The following is a 16,042-nucleotide window of genomic DNA, read 5'->3' on the forward strand; positions in this document are numbered from 1 at the left end:
CACTGGTCACCCCCAAAGCCAATTCCTGCTTTGGCCGCCTTTCCTTCCAGTTCTCTGCTGCCAATGACTGGAACGAATTGCAAAAATCACTGAAGCTGAAGACTTATTTCTCCCTCACTATCTTTAAGCATCAGCTATCAGAGCAGCTTGCAGATCACTGCACCTGTATGTAGCCCACCTGTAAATAGCTCATCTGTAAATAGCCCATCCAACTACCTCATCCCCATATTGTTATTTATTTTATTTATATATATTATTTTTTTTGCTTCTTTGCACCACAGTATCTCTACTTGCACATTCATCTTCTGCACATCTCACCCCAGTGTTAATTTGCGAAATTGTAATTATTTCGCCACTACTGCCTATTTATTGCCTTTCCTCCCTAATCTAACTTAATTTGCACACACTATATATATACTTTTCTATTGTGTTATTGACTGTACATTTGTTTATGTGTAGCTCTGTGTTGTTGTTTGTGTCACACTTGCTTTGCTTTATCTTGGCCAGGTCGCAGTTGTAAATGAGAACTTGTTCTCAACTGGCTGAATAAAGGTGATTTTTTTTATTTATTTTTAAATATTGTATGTGGAAATGTCTTATGTCCCTCCTATATGTAGTGTTGGTACATGGAATATTCCTCAACTGCACATATCATAAATTACTATTGCAAATAGAAGTATTATGTTCAACAACTGACATTTTCAGATGTTCATTTGACAAACACACTTTGGTGCTTACAATTCATTCTCTATTGTCATAGACTTGGTGGGCACTGTCCTCTGTGATCTTTGTGATATGACTTTCTTTAAACACGTACTGATGAAACTGTCACTTAATATTTTTTTCTTAGAGTCTACAAACGCTCTACATTTATTCACTCTGTGATAGGGTTGGATCCTATATGCTACTTGTATTACTGTACTGTAAATGGTTCAGTGCCTATAATGTAGGCTGTGTGTAGAATGGAGCATAAAGGAAATTATCTCTACTAATAAATTACTACTAGATTATAGTGAAAACAGCATACACATTTGGCTTTTGTATTAATTTGCCTATAACTAATCATAATTCCATTATTTTTACATAAAAAAAGAGAATACTTCAAAATGAGAAGGTCCTGCCATGGAAAAGACGACATAAAGTGGAAAGGAGGGGAAATAACTCCCACCATGCAGCAGGACACCTTCAGCTGTGGGGTCTTTGTAATGCAGGTTTGATAGTTATATTTTCAATAATGAATGGTTAGCTGTTATGTGACAATTAGGTCAAAAACTATATTAGATTTTTTTTGGTATAGATGGCCAAGGAAGTTGGACAGAACTTCCCCAACATCCCCTCCCAAATTGATATGGAACCTTCAAAAACACATGGAGCAACTGCGAAAAGAAATGTCTGAGGATATACTAAAAATGTCTGGTATGTAATGACATTTAATTCAAAGTAAATGTAAATTCTTTATTTTGATGTAGTTGTGTGGGACAGCCATATGTTCAGTTCATGCCTATGATTTCAGAGTTCAACAAAGCCAACAACTGCTTCATGTGTGCCACTGATAAAGAACCTGGATGTGGCCCAAAAACTGACTGGGTTAGTAACTTTATGTAACATGTTTATAATCTTTTGACAGCAGTGACGGCATGGAATACAATTTATGATATAACACAATGGACGGCTAATTCGTCATTCGTCGTCGTTGATATCTGATTTTATTTACAACGTGTTACGCTTGGTTTTGTTTTGATTGGATGTTTTGCATGCCAACGGTGGTTCCATGTGCTGTAACTAGGAAGGAAGACAAAAGAGTTCAACAGAGTAAAGAACACAAACTGGAAGTGCAGTTTTTGTTGTCGAAAATGTATGCTATACCCCATCCACACTGAAGAGGCTCTGACATGTACATCAACCAGGGATAAAGAGAAAGTTAACACTGTAAAATGTTTCATACTTAATTGAAGTTAAGTGTCTGTTGACATGTTGGAAAAGATTAAAGGTCTACAATTTGTTTAATGTGTCAATATTACATTTTTATTCATTGATTTACTGGCCACCATTACTGTGGTTACATGATCAGTATATGTATTGACCAGTAAAACCCACTGCAGCCTACCTCACCAGCTCACTCTCCATCTCCGTCCTGCTTTGGACAATTAATAGCATGACTCTCGTACTTTGCCCTTTTCCTTTATGGTTGATATTAACGACGAAAGGAGATATTATCTGTCTCTCTCCTATTGTGTACCGCTGTTAAATACTGTGGAAAATCAAAAAACAGGGAAAATAAGTACTTAGAACTACCGATTATTATAGATAAATACTAAAGAAAAGGGGAAACACAACACTGGACTGGACCCCCTAATTGTCAAACTAATAATAACGTACAACAACACAGAAGATACATGACTAGAGTTTATGCAATATGGGTGTATATCCACTGCACGCTTCTTAGGTGTGTAATTGACATGACCAAGGAGCTACTGCAAATTTGAAACTATGAAAAATGTACGTTTCACCTCATGATTTTACAGTACACAAACAAGAGTGTGCAATATAGAAGGGTTGTCAGCGGACATTAGGTCACATGACCAAGGAGCTATTGAAATTCTACATTTTGACAAATTCATGTAAAACCATGTGAGATGAAAATGGACAAACTAAAGCGTGTGCAATGTATGTCTATGCCATCGGGTTAGATACAACCAGTTTTGAAAGTGTTAGGAGTAATGGTTAAAGAGCTAATGAAATTGGACACATTTTGATTTGTCACTATGTTGACGGTCCCTAACTGCGGTGGACGTAAGGAAAACTACAGGCGAATATCCGTCGAATATCCAACGTGAAACTGTTTTTACCTCGGTGGTGCCCAGACGAGACGATAACTTTTTCTGAGCCAGTCGAAATCACGCATCAACATCGTTATCATGGACATATCCAAGTAGATACAAATATATTAAAAAAAGTGTACTGTAATTCTAGGTTCAATGTTTGACGTGACTGAGTTAGCTGAAGTTGGCTAGCTATCTAGCAAGTGACAATAACGTTATCCGGCCTGCATAGCAACCATTTTGTTTAGAACGGACGACCAGGCCTTTTGCATAGCAACCATTTTGTTTAGAACGGATGACCAGGCCTTTTGCATAGCGAACATTTTGTTTAGAACGGAAGACCAGGTCTTTTGCATAGCAACCATTTTGTTTATAACGGAAGACCAGGCCTTTTGCATTGCAACTATGCAACATTAATTAATGACTGGGTCGCCTCTGTAGCAACATGACCAAAAGAACCAACAACCTGAATTTTGTCCGGACTATATCTTCTGGTGGAAGAAGTTTGACTTGTCAGAATAACGTTTTAATGTCATTCATTGTTATTTTATTTGAATATGTTGTAAAAAGTTTTATTTAAGAATGATAATGCCCTATAAGCTGATGTTTGGAGGATATATTTGCACAGGTGTTGCAAAACGTGCCAATATTTCCTCCAAACACCAGTTTATCGGGCATTATCACTTATATACAACTTTTAGATGAAGTTGTAAAGACTATAAACTAGCTTTACTTCATTTCATTGTACCTTTTTTTCAACTGACATTTCTTTGTATGTATCCATAAAAATGATACCAGCTGATTAATGATTTCGACTGGCTGATAAACGTTGCCTGTCTGTCTCGTCCCGACACCTACACATACATTACTATGGGACAATTTGAATATTGAAACAATGTTGCAAATGTCAGAGAGACAGACAACAAGATTTATACAAATCTCTGCTGTTGAAAACTAACTGTTAGTCTAAAAGAATTGTGAGATAATGTCTAGATACTTTTTTATAGTGGAGAACCAGTTTGTAATTTGCCAGGCTGGGCTGATGAGACAGTGGTTTGCGCAGTCAGATGGAATAGAGTAAATAGGCATTATAAGGTCATAGATTTTCAAAATGTCTCTTCTCTCTCATGGTAGCCAAAAGTCTTCATGAAATTATCTATTTTTCCGCTCTCTTATATAGTACGAATATGACAGTACTAAACACATTACACTAAAGGTGCATCAGAAAACATGGTGTAACTTGATATTGTTATTGATAATAACGTCTTCCTCATAGTTTTTGAAAGATATGATACATAGCCTAAGTATTTGAAATTATTTAGCGCTACTCTTATCTCATCATTACAACCCCAAAAACATTAGTTGCAGGGATATATATGTTTACATTTTCAACAAGAACAAGAACCAACATTGACTAAGATGCTTCATACTTTACCATTATCACAGACGCCTCATCAAAATAAAAACTGCTGCATCATGAGTCCAAAAGGTACATCATCTCATATCTAGTTATAAAGCCAAATCATAAACACAGATTAAAATGAGCAAACATGTCTATTGATGCGAAGGCTATGTAAAACTGTTGTCAATATCGAAATGCCACTCCGTAGTACATTTTAGTCAATTAGCAGAGCTCTTATCCACAGCGACTTACCGGAGCAATTAGGGTTAAGTGCTTTAATGATTTATTTATTTTTTTTCTACTTGGGCAACAGGGTTGACATGTCATGCTCGACCCGCTCAGTTGACTGTTAGATGTTAAATGTTTATTTTGAAAAATAATATTTAAAAAGGAATAGTTTTCCAATTTTAAAATTAGATTTCAGTTACAGAGCTGACCTTAAACCTGGGGGACAAATTTAAATGAATCACATCAAATAAATAATAGTTTTCTGAAACGACTTTGTTAAAGCAAATAACTAGGGCTTTACAACGATGGTGAAAATATTCCTATAAGTGAGACAAACATGATTCCTGTAGGCTATCAGTCATAAATTGTGTTTAGGATTTGTGTAATGCATATCGCTATATGCCTAGCCTGGCTCAGGTGTTTTAAAACATGTGTAGAAGAAAACAGGAACAGTAGTGTTTCTTAAGTCCTCACGGGGCGAGCACTAGGGTCCATTCTTTATCCTACCAATCTTTATACTGGATGAGTTAGTGTTTAAATGTCCACGTTATTAGAAACAATGAAAACGTTTAAATACAAATCCCATCAGATTTCTCAAAGAGTCTTGAAGAATATCACTTATAAATAAGCAAATGGGCTCAGTATAACTATTGTAACCCATCAGAACCCAAAATATAAGCTTGTTTTAATTGTAAATAAACATCACTATAGCTTCAAAACATAGTTGTTGATCCCATGTATTGTCAGTCCTTGCATCATAGCTCTGTCTATGAATTTGAGAGTGGTTACACTTCTCCACTCCAATCCCTCAGCTGTTAACAAAAACAAGTGGCGGTGTCTGAATTGTTATTTTGCAAATCCCAGATGACCCCTTTGCTTTGGCAGAAAATATAGGTGTATTTGTTATGGTAATACAAAAGAAGAACATTTTTTAGATATAAATGTCAAATATATGTGAAATATTATTCCTTCAAATAAAATGTATTTACTTTGTGCTAAATACAACATTTCATTAAAAAACATTTCTCGCAGATAGGAACCACAGCTTGCTCGGATAGGAACCAAGTTGGTAGTTGTTTCCTCAGTTGAGGTCGGTGCTTTCATTGAATGGGCATATCAAAATGGCGGACCAAGAAGTCTCGGTGAGGGAGTTCGTTGCTGTTACAGATGTTGATGAGGAGAGGGCCCGTTTTTTCTTGGAGTCTGCCGGCTGGGATTTGCAGGTACGTACAAGTTGTACTAAATGGGATATTTGATTTCAACTCACAACGATATACGAATGACAGTAGTTAGCTAGCTGCCAGACCACCACTGCTAGCCGGTACTAGATAACTAACGAAGCTAGTTTGTAACGGTTTGTGCAAGTCACTCTTTCTCACAACAAAAGCTTGAATGACCATTGTTGTCTAGGACCTATATCTACCAATCAGTTTACTACCACTGTCTAATAGTTAGCTTGGCTAACGTTAACTAACTTGCTCTAAGACTGGCAGATAGAATTGTTCAGCAGTTTAAAAAATATATATATTTTTATTTAACTAGGCAAGTATTTTAATAATGTATCTTCTCTCTCAACACAGTCATCTAATAACAAATTCATATTTACAATGACGGCCTTGTTCAGGGGTAGAATGACAGATTTGGTCAGCTCAGGGATTTGATCTGGCAACCTTTTGGTTACTAGTCCAACTCTCTAACCACTAGGCTACCTGCCGCTCCAGTTAACCTAGTTCATAATCATAACTAGCTAACATTAATCTTCATCAAGTGACTGAGATGATAGCTAATTTATCAGATTGTCGCATCCTATCTAATTTCTAGTTTAATAACATAATTTTTAGTTAGCTACCTTTTAAAACATTTGGCAAGTTCACAATTAAGCTCTAGCAAAGTAGTTGGCGATCAAGTTTAGACTGTGACTAGACACTGACATCTTGATGTTTGGATGACATGGAGTTTTGTTCTGTTTCCTTAGCTTGCCCTGGCCAGTTTCTTTGAAGATGGTCCTGAGGATGACATCGTGACACTTCCTCAGCCAGAGAGTGGTGGATCCTCTGTGCCTCGTCCTACGGGGCCAAGGTACATAGCCAACTAACTGACCTCCGTAAATCTGTTGTTACTCTATTAGTCTCGGTATAATTTAGGATAGGCAATATCTAAGTCATTTCAGTGTTTCTCTTGTCAAACTTAAAATAAAATAAAATCCTATTGAAGCATTTCATGTTACATGATAGATGTTGATGGTTATTTTTTTTGTGTGTTTCTGTTGTGTAAAGGAGTGAAAATAGGGTAACCTCCTTCAGAGATATGATGCATGAGGAAGTAGATGACAGTGATGAGGAGGAAGGGCAAAGGTAGGTTTGACTATACTTCTGTGACTGGGGTATTTTCAATGAATTTGAAAATGAATTGAAAATGAATTGTAGTTGTCTATGTGCATTTTGGACAGTAGTGTAGTGAGGCTCTAGGTCCCAGATCTGTTTCTGCCTACTCCAGTGTCATTGTCAAGCCAAACAGCATGACAATTCCATGAGGAGTTGGCAAGAGAGCAGAAACACAGAAACCTACTGGTACCCAGGCTAGTGAGCCTCCAGAATGTTTCTGTACTCGGTTCTCTGTAGGCTGGTATTGCTTTCTGCTGCATCAACAGATTCTTCTGTGTGGGGGTGGGTCCCTGTGTTATTGTTTTCATCGTCCACACAATTGCAGCTCTGGTGTTGTAACCAGAAGCTTGGACTGGATCCAAAATCCAGGTTGTGTTGTTTCCCCTCTTCAATGGCCACACCCTCCCTTGGCTTCCCACCAGGTTCTTTGCTGGGGGCTCTGAACGCAGTGGGCAGCAGATAGTGGGACCCCCCAAAAAGAAGAGCTCTAATGAGGTGGTGGAGGACCTCTTCAAGGGGGCTAAGGAGCATGGGGCTGTACCCGTGGAGAAGGCTGGGAGGGGCCCAGGAGAGCCTAGTCGAGCCAGGGTATGAAAAGATTCTCAGTGATACGTTCTGCACCAGGATCATTCTTTTTTAATTTACTGATCACATGTATGTGTTATTAGCCCTGTGTTTTGGGATTGATGGATCCAATGGTGTAAGATTTGAGTTGTAATGTTTTTCAAACTCTTATCTCTCCTCTTTCCCTCTAGCCCTTTATTGGTGGTGGCTACCGGCTTGGTGCCGCGCCTGAGGAGGAGCCTGTTTACGTGGCTGGGGAGAGAAGAGCAGCTAACAGCCAGCAGGATGTGAGTGTTTGACAGTGAATTTTTGTTGTTGTTGTTTTTTTTGTTTTGTTGTATTGCTAGTATACATTAGATCTCAGAAAAATGCATTTACTTCAGTTTACTTCTTTACTTACTTATGTATTTTCTTTACTACGTTCTGAAGGTGCATATAGTCCTGAAGCTGTGGAAGACAGGTTTCAGCCTGGACGACGGTGAACTCAGAAACTACAGCGACCCTGGAAACGCCATCTTCCTGGAGTCCATCCGCAGGGGGTGAGTACACTGTTTGTACCGTGTCCTTGTCATACTATTTATATGACGACAGCTCATGTCACACATCACCATTTTTCTCAAACCATTTAAAACGTTCTAAATGGATTTATGGCACTGGACAGCTGGAGGCTACGTGTCCCTCTCTGAAGTCTGTTTTCTTATTGCTGTGGAGCATTGTAATAACAGAAGTCCTTCGTCCTTTCAGGGAGATTCCTTTGGAGTTGAGGCAGCGTTCCCGAGGGGGTCAGGTCAACTTGGATATGGAGGACAATCGGGATGAGGACTTCTCCAAACCCAAGGTTGCCTTCAAGGCATTCGGTGGGGAAGGACAGAAACTGGGCAGGTGGGTGAGTTCTATTTTAATAGAATTCAACACAGAGGAAAGGAATGAAATGGTCCCCCCTTTTCAGCACAATGCTTTAATAAGGTGCCTGTTACACCTTATTACCACAAGGTGGTAGTAAGGGGTATTTTGGCACAAAGTGATATTGTATTTGATGGACTTTTGAAGTTAAATTGCTGGGTTACATTTAGATTTTTTCAAATCTTGATATTATCTTCTGGGAAAATGTGCACGTATAATATTTTCTTCAAGTTTATTTAAAATATAATATATATAATATAATATATAATATATATTATATATATATAATTTATTTACAGTATAATCACAGTAAATGTCTCTTTCCCACCTCACCCGTCCATTCAGTGCCACCCCTGAGCTGGTGTCTGCTCCGTGTATGGGGGACCAGGATCCGGTAGCCAGTGAGACCCAGGCCATCGCCTCTGTGAACCTGGACGCCTCCCAGCCTGTGACCAACATCCAGATCAGACTGGCCGACGGGGGGAGACTGGTGCAGAAGTTCAACCACACTCACAGGTCAGTGATGAAGCCATGAAGCTCTACATCACCCCCTCAATGAAGGGCATGTCCAACACCATATTACCTACTTTCTCCTCGTCATTTCTCTTCCCATCCTCAGGGTGTCAGACGTGCGTCAGTTTGTGGTGGGAGCTCGCCCTTTGATGGCGGCGACAGAGTTTGTGCTCATGACAACCTTCCCCAACAAGGAGCTTACTGACGAGAGCCAGTCGCTGCAGGATGCCAACCTGCTCAACGCAGTCATTGTGCAGCGACTAAAGTGATGGAGCCCCCTGGTTGCCTAGCTGGTTCACAGCTCTTTTAACCCCTGGAGGAACGAGACACCATGGACTTATGGACTTTTTTTTTCTTTCTATAGTGATGATACATTTTCCCTCTTCGGCTGTTTGCGAGGGGACGTGGGGAGCGGATAAGGCTTTTGATGAAAGACAGATCTGGTGGTAAAACCTGTTTAGAAAGTAGCTGTTGAACATGCACAGTAACAATAAAGCTTTCTTAACAGTTTCAGAGATTGCTTTAGATGTTTATAATACTGTCATTTTTGTTTTGTTCATCTTTCAATCATCTCTTCTTTGGCTCAACTCTTGCCTGCTTTTTCCACACAAGTTTCCATCATCTCAACTGAAAATGTACCCCTGCATCCCCGACGTACACCAATAGCCTGCTCCCATCAATTCACAACAAACCATCAACAACAAAAGACAGAATGGTTTTATTGAGACTTTCGTTTACCATTATAAACTGGGTGTATAACACATTAAGGACACCTTCCTAATATTGAGTTGCAACCCCCCCCCCCCCTCTTTGCCCTCAGGACAGCCTCAAATCATAGAGGAATGGACTTTTTAATTTATTTAAAAAATATATTATTTACAATGACGGCCTACCCCAGCCAAACCCAAACCTGGACGATGCTGGGCCAATTGTGCGCGGCCCTATGGGACTCCCAATCACAGCCGGTTTTGATACAGCCTAGAATCGAACCAGGGTCTGTAGTGATGCCTCTACCACCGAGATGCAGTGCCTTAGACCGCTGCGCTGCTCTGGAGCCCAAATGTAGGATCTTAATTTGAGAACAGAACAGCCTAATTTCGTTGGGGGCATGGACTCTACAAGGTGTTGAGAGCGTTCCACAGGAATGATGGCCCATGTTGACTTCAATACTTCCCACTGTTGTGTCAAGTTGGCCGGATGTCCTTTTGGGTGGCGGACCATTCTTGATACACACGAGGAAACTGTTGAGCGTGAAAAACCCTGCAGCGTTACAGTTCTTGACACAAACCGGTGCGTCTACTACTACAACCCGTTTGATTTAATAGATTAGGATCCCCATGGCAACGCTAATGGTGACAGCTAGTCTTACTGGGGTCCGAGACATAACGAAAAAGACATTTCAGACAAAATACTTTACAATTGACATACATTTAAAAACAAACACGTAGTGTGTGTGTGCATCTATCAGTTACACATACTGTACATGTCAGTACATAAACACAAGTGGGTCACATTTGGGGAGAGGCGTTGTGCTGTGAGGTGTTGCTTTAATAGCTTTTTTGAAACCAGGTTTGCTGTTCACTTGTGCTATATAAGATGGGAGTTCCATGCTCTCATAGCTCTGTATAATACTGTACGTTTCCTTGAATTTGTTCTGGACCTGGAGACTAAAAATAAGTGTGTGTCAGTGCTGTGTGTAAGTTGACTTTCCAACACAATGCTTCTTATAAAAACAAGAAGTGACACAATCAGTCTTTCCAAAGCATCTCTTTATTACGGACAGAACTCTCCTCCATCTTTACAACCATTTAATCTATATGTTTTGACCATGACCGTTTACAATCGAAGGTAACTAAGTTAATTTTTTCTCAACTGGTTCAACAGCCAGTCCATTCATTACCTGATTCAGCTGAGGTCTAGAACTTAGGGAAGAAGAGAGATCACGATAGAGAAATACACAGGAAGAAGTGAGATCACGATAGAGAAATACACAGGAAGAAGTGAGATCACGATAGAGAAATACACAGGAAGAAGTGAGATGCAGTCAAAGAAGTGAAAGCAACAATGCTCTTAGTTTTAGAGCTGTTTAAGACCAGTTTATTACTGGCCACCCATTCCAAAACAGACTGCAACTGATGCGTATAAATCGATGAATAATCAGGATACATGGCCACACATGCTTTGTTTAATGCCAGTGGCATGTCATTGGTAAAAATAGAAATGAGTATAGGACCTAGAGAGCTGCCTTGCGGTACACCACAATTTACATGTTTGACATTAGAGAAGCTTCCATTAAAGAAAACCCTATGTTATATTAGATATCTCTTAATCCACGATATGGTTGAAAAGCTTGAACACATACGTTTTCTCAACAACAGGTTATGGTCAATAATATCAAGGCTGCACTGAAATCTAACAGTACAACTCTCACAGTCTTCAAAATGTCTTTTAACCAATCATCAGTCATTTGTGTCAGTGCAGTACATGTTGAGTCCCCTTCTCTATAAGCATGCTGAAAGCCTGCTGTTAATTTGATTACAGAGAAGAAGCATTGTATTGGTCAAATCAAATTAATTTATAAAGCCCTTCTTACATCAGCTGATGTCACATAGTGCTGTACAGAAACCCAGCCTAAAACCCCAAACAGCAAGCAATGCAGGTGTAGAAGCACGGTGGCCAGGAAAAACTCCCTAGAAAGGCCAGAACCTATGAAGAATCAAGCTATGAGGGGTGGCCAGTCCTTTTCTGGCTGTGCTGGGTGGAGATTAGAACAGAACATGGCCAAGATGTTCAAATGTTCATAGATGACCAGCAGGGTCAAATAATAATAATCACAGTAGTTGTTGAGGGTGCAACAGGTACAACATTTACCTCAGGAGTAAATGTCAGTTGGCTTTTCATAGCCGATTATTCAACTGCTGTCTCTAGAGAGTTGAAAAAAGCAGGTCTAGGACAGGTAGCACGTCTGGTGAGCAGGTTGAAACTGGAGCAGCAGCACGGCCAGGTGGACCTGGGACAGCAAGGAGTCATCAGGCCAGGTAGTCCTGAAGCATGGTCCTAGAGCTCAGGTCCTCCGAGAGAGAGAAAGAAAGAGAATTAGCATACTTAAATTCACACAGGGCACCAGATAGACAGGATAAACACTCCAGATATAACTGACTGACCCTAGCCCCCCGACACATAAACGACTGCAGCATAAATACTGGAGGCTGAGACAGGAGGGGTCGGGAGACACAGTGGCCCCATCCGACAATCCCCCGGACAGGGCCAAACAGGCAGGATATAACCCCACCCACTTTGCCAAAGCACAACCCCCACACCACTAGAGGGATATCTTCAACCACCAACTTACCATCCTGAGACAAAGCCGAGTATAGCCCACAAAGATCACCACAGCACAACCCAAGGGAGGGTGCCAACCCAGACAGGAAGATCACGTCAGTGACTCAACCCACTCAAGTGACGCACCCCTCCTAGGGACGAGCACCAGTAAGCCAGTGACTCAGCCCCTGTAATAGGGTTAGAGGCAGAGAATCCCAGTAGAGAAAGGGGAACCGGCCAGGCAGAGACAGCAAGGGCTGTTGCTCCAGTGCCTTTCTGTTCACCCTCACACTCCTGGGCTAGACTACACTCAATCATAGGACCTACTGAAGAGATGAGTCTTCAATAAAGACTTAAAAGTTGAGACCGAGTTTGCGTCTCTCACATGGGTAGGCAGACTATTCCATAAAAATGGAGCTCTATAGGAGAAAGCCCTGCCTCCAGCTGTTTGCTTAGAAATTCTAGGGACATTAAGGAGGTCTGCGTCTTGTGACCGTAGCGTACGTATAGGTATGTACAGCAGGACCAAATCAGAGAGATAGGTAGGAGCAAGCCCATGTAATGCTTTGTAGGTTAGCAGTAAAACCTTGAAATCAGCCCTTGCCTTAACAGGAAGCCAGTGTAGAGAGGCTAGCACTGGAGTAATATGATCCCATTTTTTGGTTCTAGTCAGGATTCTAGCAGCCGTGTTTAGCACTAACTGAAGTTAACTTAGTGCTTTATCCGGGTAGCCGGAAAGTAGAGCATTGCAGTAGTCTCACCTAGAGGTAAACAGGGGCATGGATACATTTTCTGCATCATTTTTGCAATGTTACGTAGATGAAAAAAAGCTGTCCTTGAAACAGTCTTGATATGTTCGTCAAAAGAAAGATCAGGGTCCAGAGTAACACCGAGGTCCTTCACAGTTTTATTTGAGACGACTGTACAACCATCAAGATTAATTGTCAGATTCAACAGAAGATCAGAATTGAATGTTAATTTCACTACCATAAGCAGGCTCCAATGTTGTTTTAGAGAATTTGGTAGTATGTCCAACCGGCATTACAACCGCAGACCATGTGTAACCACGCCATCCCAGGACCTCCACATCTGGCTTCTTGACCTGCAGGATCGTCTGAGGGGGAGAACTCAGTAAAATCTTTGAAATTGTTGCATGTTATTTTATATATATTTTTTAAATATCTTGATTTGTTTAACACTTTCTGTTACTACATGATTCCAAATGTTATTTCATAGTTTTGATGTCTTCACTATTATTCTACAATAAAGATAAAACCCTTGACTGAGTAGGTGTCCAAACTTTTGACTGGTACTGTATATTTTGCATAAACACTCCACCCTTAGGATTGTTCAGCATGTCAACAACCATTTCAACAGTAACATCTGTTAACCCCAATATCTCTTTTGCCATCTCCACAATAACCTTCAACCTGGCATTTCTGCTTTCCACAACCCAAATCGTATTGATAACCTTACTAATAAAAGCTATGATGTCAACTTTATTCATTATTAAAGTGTTCTTTGACACCACACATTCATGAACAAGATTTCTGAACAGGCCTCGAAACCATGACAGGACCATCAGAAGCATCAGCCTCGAAACCATGACAGGACCATCAGAAGCATCAGCCCTGACAGCAGGTCCACTTACTGCAGGTACATCCATGTCAGCTCCATCAGCAGGTCCACTTACTACAGGTACATCCATGTCAGCTCCATCAGTCTGACAGCAGGTCCACTTACTACAGATACATCCATGTCAGCTCCATCAGTAGGTCTACTTACTACAGGTACATCCATGTCAGCTCCATCAGTAGGTCTACTTACTACAGGTACATCCATGTCAGCTCCATCAGTAGGTCTACTTACTACAGGTACATCCATGTTAGCTCCATCAGTCTGACAGCAGGTCCACTTACTACAGATACATCCATGTCAGCTCCATCAGTAGGTCTACTTACTACAGATACATACATGTCAGCTCCATCAGTAGGTCTACTTACTACAGGTACATCCATGTCAGCTCCATCAGTAGGTCTACTTACTACAGATACATACATGTCAGCTCCATCAGTAGGTCTACTTACTACAGGTACATACATGTCAGCTCCATCAGTCTGACAGCAGGTCCACTTACTACAGATACATCCATGTCAGCTCCATCAGTAGGTCTACTTACTACAGATACATACATGTCAGCTCCATCAGTAGGTCTACTTACTACAGGTACATACATGTCAGCTCCATCAGTCTGCACTGTAGTTCTACCAATCTGTTTTATGGCCTCTGAGTATGATACATCATGACTGATCCTATATATCTGAGCCTCTCTAGCCTCTCTCTGTACCTGTCATCCACCAAATGCTGCACTGTGTTCTCCCCCCTCAATTACAGCACTTAACATTCACATTGCTTCCACATTCACCACAATCATGTTCTCCTCCACACTTGACAAATCTTTTCTTTCCTTTACATTGAGCAGGTACATGTCCCATTCATTGGCATTTAAAACAATGCAGTGCATATGAGACAAATTCTCTAACATTGAAACTAAGGAATCCTATCTGTACTTTTCCCGGCAAGACTTTCTCAAACCTCAACATCACTGATAAGCTTCCACTTCTTTGACTACATCTCTCTTCTCCCTGTGTATTTCTCTATCGTGATCTCTCTTCTTCCTGTGTATTTCTCTATCGTGATCTCTCTTCTTCCTGTGTCGTGATGTCTCTTCTTCCTGTGTCTTTCTGTATCGTGATCTCTCTTCTTCCTGTGTCTTTATCATGATCTCTCTTCTTCCTGTGTCTTTCCACTACCGGCCATTCCAGCCCTTGACCCTCATCCTCCCGCTCCATACCATCAGAAGTGACACCCATATTGTTTGCATTCCAGCACAGCTGTTGCTTCACAAACTTTTTCTCAATTTCGTCCGCACTAATCGTCACCATTTCCCACTAACCTCTTACCACACTTCTGTGACAGCAAAACAAGTTAACGATATCAAACAACTCTCCCTTCACCAAAACTCACTGGTTGGAGGCGGGATTTACAACGAGTATGCTAAAGAGAATGTCTCTGACTGGATAGAAAGTTAGGGGTGGTTGACTGATGAGCTGTCGGACATTCTAACAAAAGGGACAAACTAGGGGTGCATGGGAAAAATACTAAATCTAAAAAAATCTGGCTTTTTCTACACTTTGCATCCACTATGAAGGAACTTCCTTCATACTGGATGCAAAGTGTAGAAAATGCTTCAGATTCAGTATTTTTTTCCCGATGCACCCTTCGCTTGTCCAACTTTCTTCATACTGCACGGAGAGACAACAATTGTATGCACCAGTTCATCTGTCTCAGGTGAAGTGGGTACAGGGCATTCATTGCCAAAAATCCAGAAGTTGTATACCTTTAAAAGCTAGATTGTTTTCCTATCAAACCAATGATTGAACAAAAACTCACTTTTGTACTCTTAAGACACTGGGTTTTAGTGGCAGGTTGGTCTCACACTGACTTTCTCTACGCAGTCTTGGACAGAAGAACGGAGCAGTTGGAATGATTGGGCACATTTACATTTGAGTTATTTAGTAGATGCTCTTATCCAGAGCAATTAGGGTTAAGTGCCTTGCTCAACATATTTTTCACCAATCAGCTCAGGGATTTGGCTATCTGCCCACCTCTGGAAAACAAATGCAATGCATTATTGTTTGGTGTATACAGAATTCCTAGTCTTGTTTTTTTTCTATTATGAAGAGTCAAGGAACATTCTGTATGACTTAGCTGATTATAGATTACCACAGTCATAACACCCATAAAACCTAGCGGCCAAACAGGGAAATGGTTCCAATTATTTTTCCACCATTCATTTTTCCTATAAGGGATTTTGGATACATGTCAAATAAGGGCTGCGTTCA

General features: G+C 40.6%; 1 protein-coding gene and 1 long non-coding RNA gene across 3 annotated transcripts; both read left to right on the top strand.

The window, feature by feature from the left end:
* The first annotated feature begins 506 nt into the window (after positions 1 to 506).
* LOC110492915 lies at positions 507 to 1,993 on the top strand. The gene is made up of 3 exons (XR_005036397.1): positions 507 to 552; positions 1,094 to 1,211; positions 1,298 to 1,993. It is a non-coding gene; the product is annotated as an uncharacterized LOC110492915 (long non-coding RNA).
* Positions 1,994 to 5,516: 3,523 nt separating this feature from the next.
* LOC110492639 (NSFL1 cofactor p47) lies at positions 5,517 to 9,331 on the top strand. 2 transcript variants are annotated; one of them, XM_021567070.2, is made up of 9 exons: positions 5,517 to 5,675; positions 6,428 to 6,531; positions 6,729 to 6,806; positions 7,259 to 7,424; positions 7,592 to 7,687; positions 7,827 to 7,939; positions 8,145 to 8,282; positions 8,649 to 8,819; positions 8,923 to 9,331. In XM_021567070.2, the coding sequence occupies exons 1-9, from the start codon at positions 5,574 to 5,576 to the stop codon at positions 9,083 to 9,085; spliced, it is 1,131 nt and encodes a 376-aa protein (XP_021422745.2). In that variant the 5' UTR covers positions 5,517 to 5,573; the 3' UTR covers positions 9,086 to 9,331. The 2 variants fall into 2 exon arrangements, with proteins under 2 accessions (XP_021422745.2, XP_021422746.2); XM_021567071.2 differs by having other exon boundaries at positions 7,830 to 7,939.
* Positions 9,332 to 16,042: the final 6,711 nt, after the last annotated feature.

This window comes from Oncorhynchus mykiss, chromosome 16 (assembly GCF_013265735.2).
Source record: "Oncorhynchus mykiss isolate Arlee chromosome 16, USDA_OmykA_1.1, whole genome shotgun sequence".
Lineage (NCBI taxonomy): Eukaryota > Metazoa > Chordata > Actinopteri > Salmoniformes > Salmonidae > Oncorhynchus > Oncorhynchus mykiss.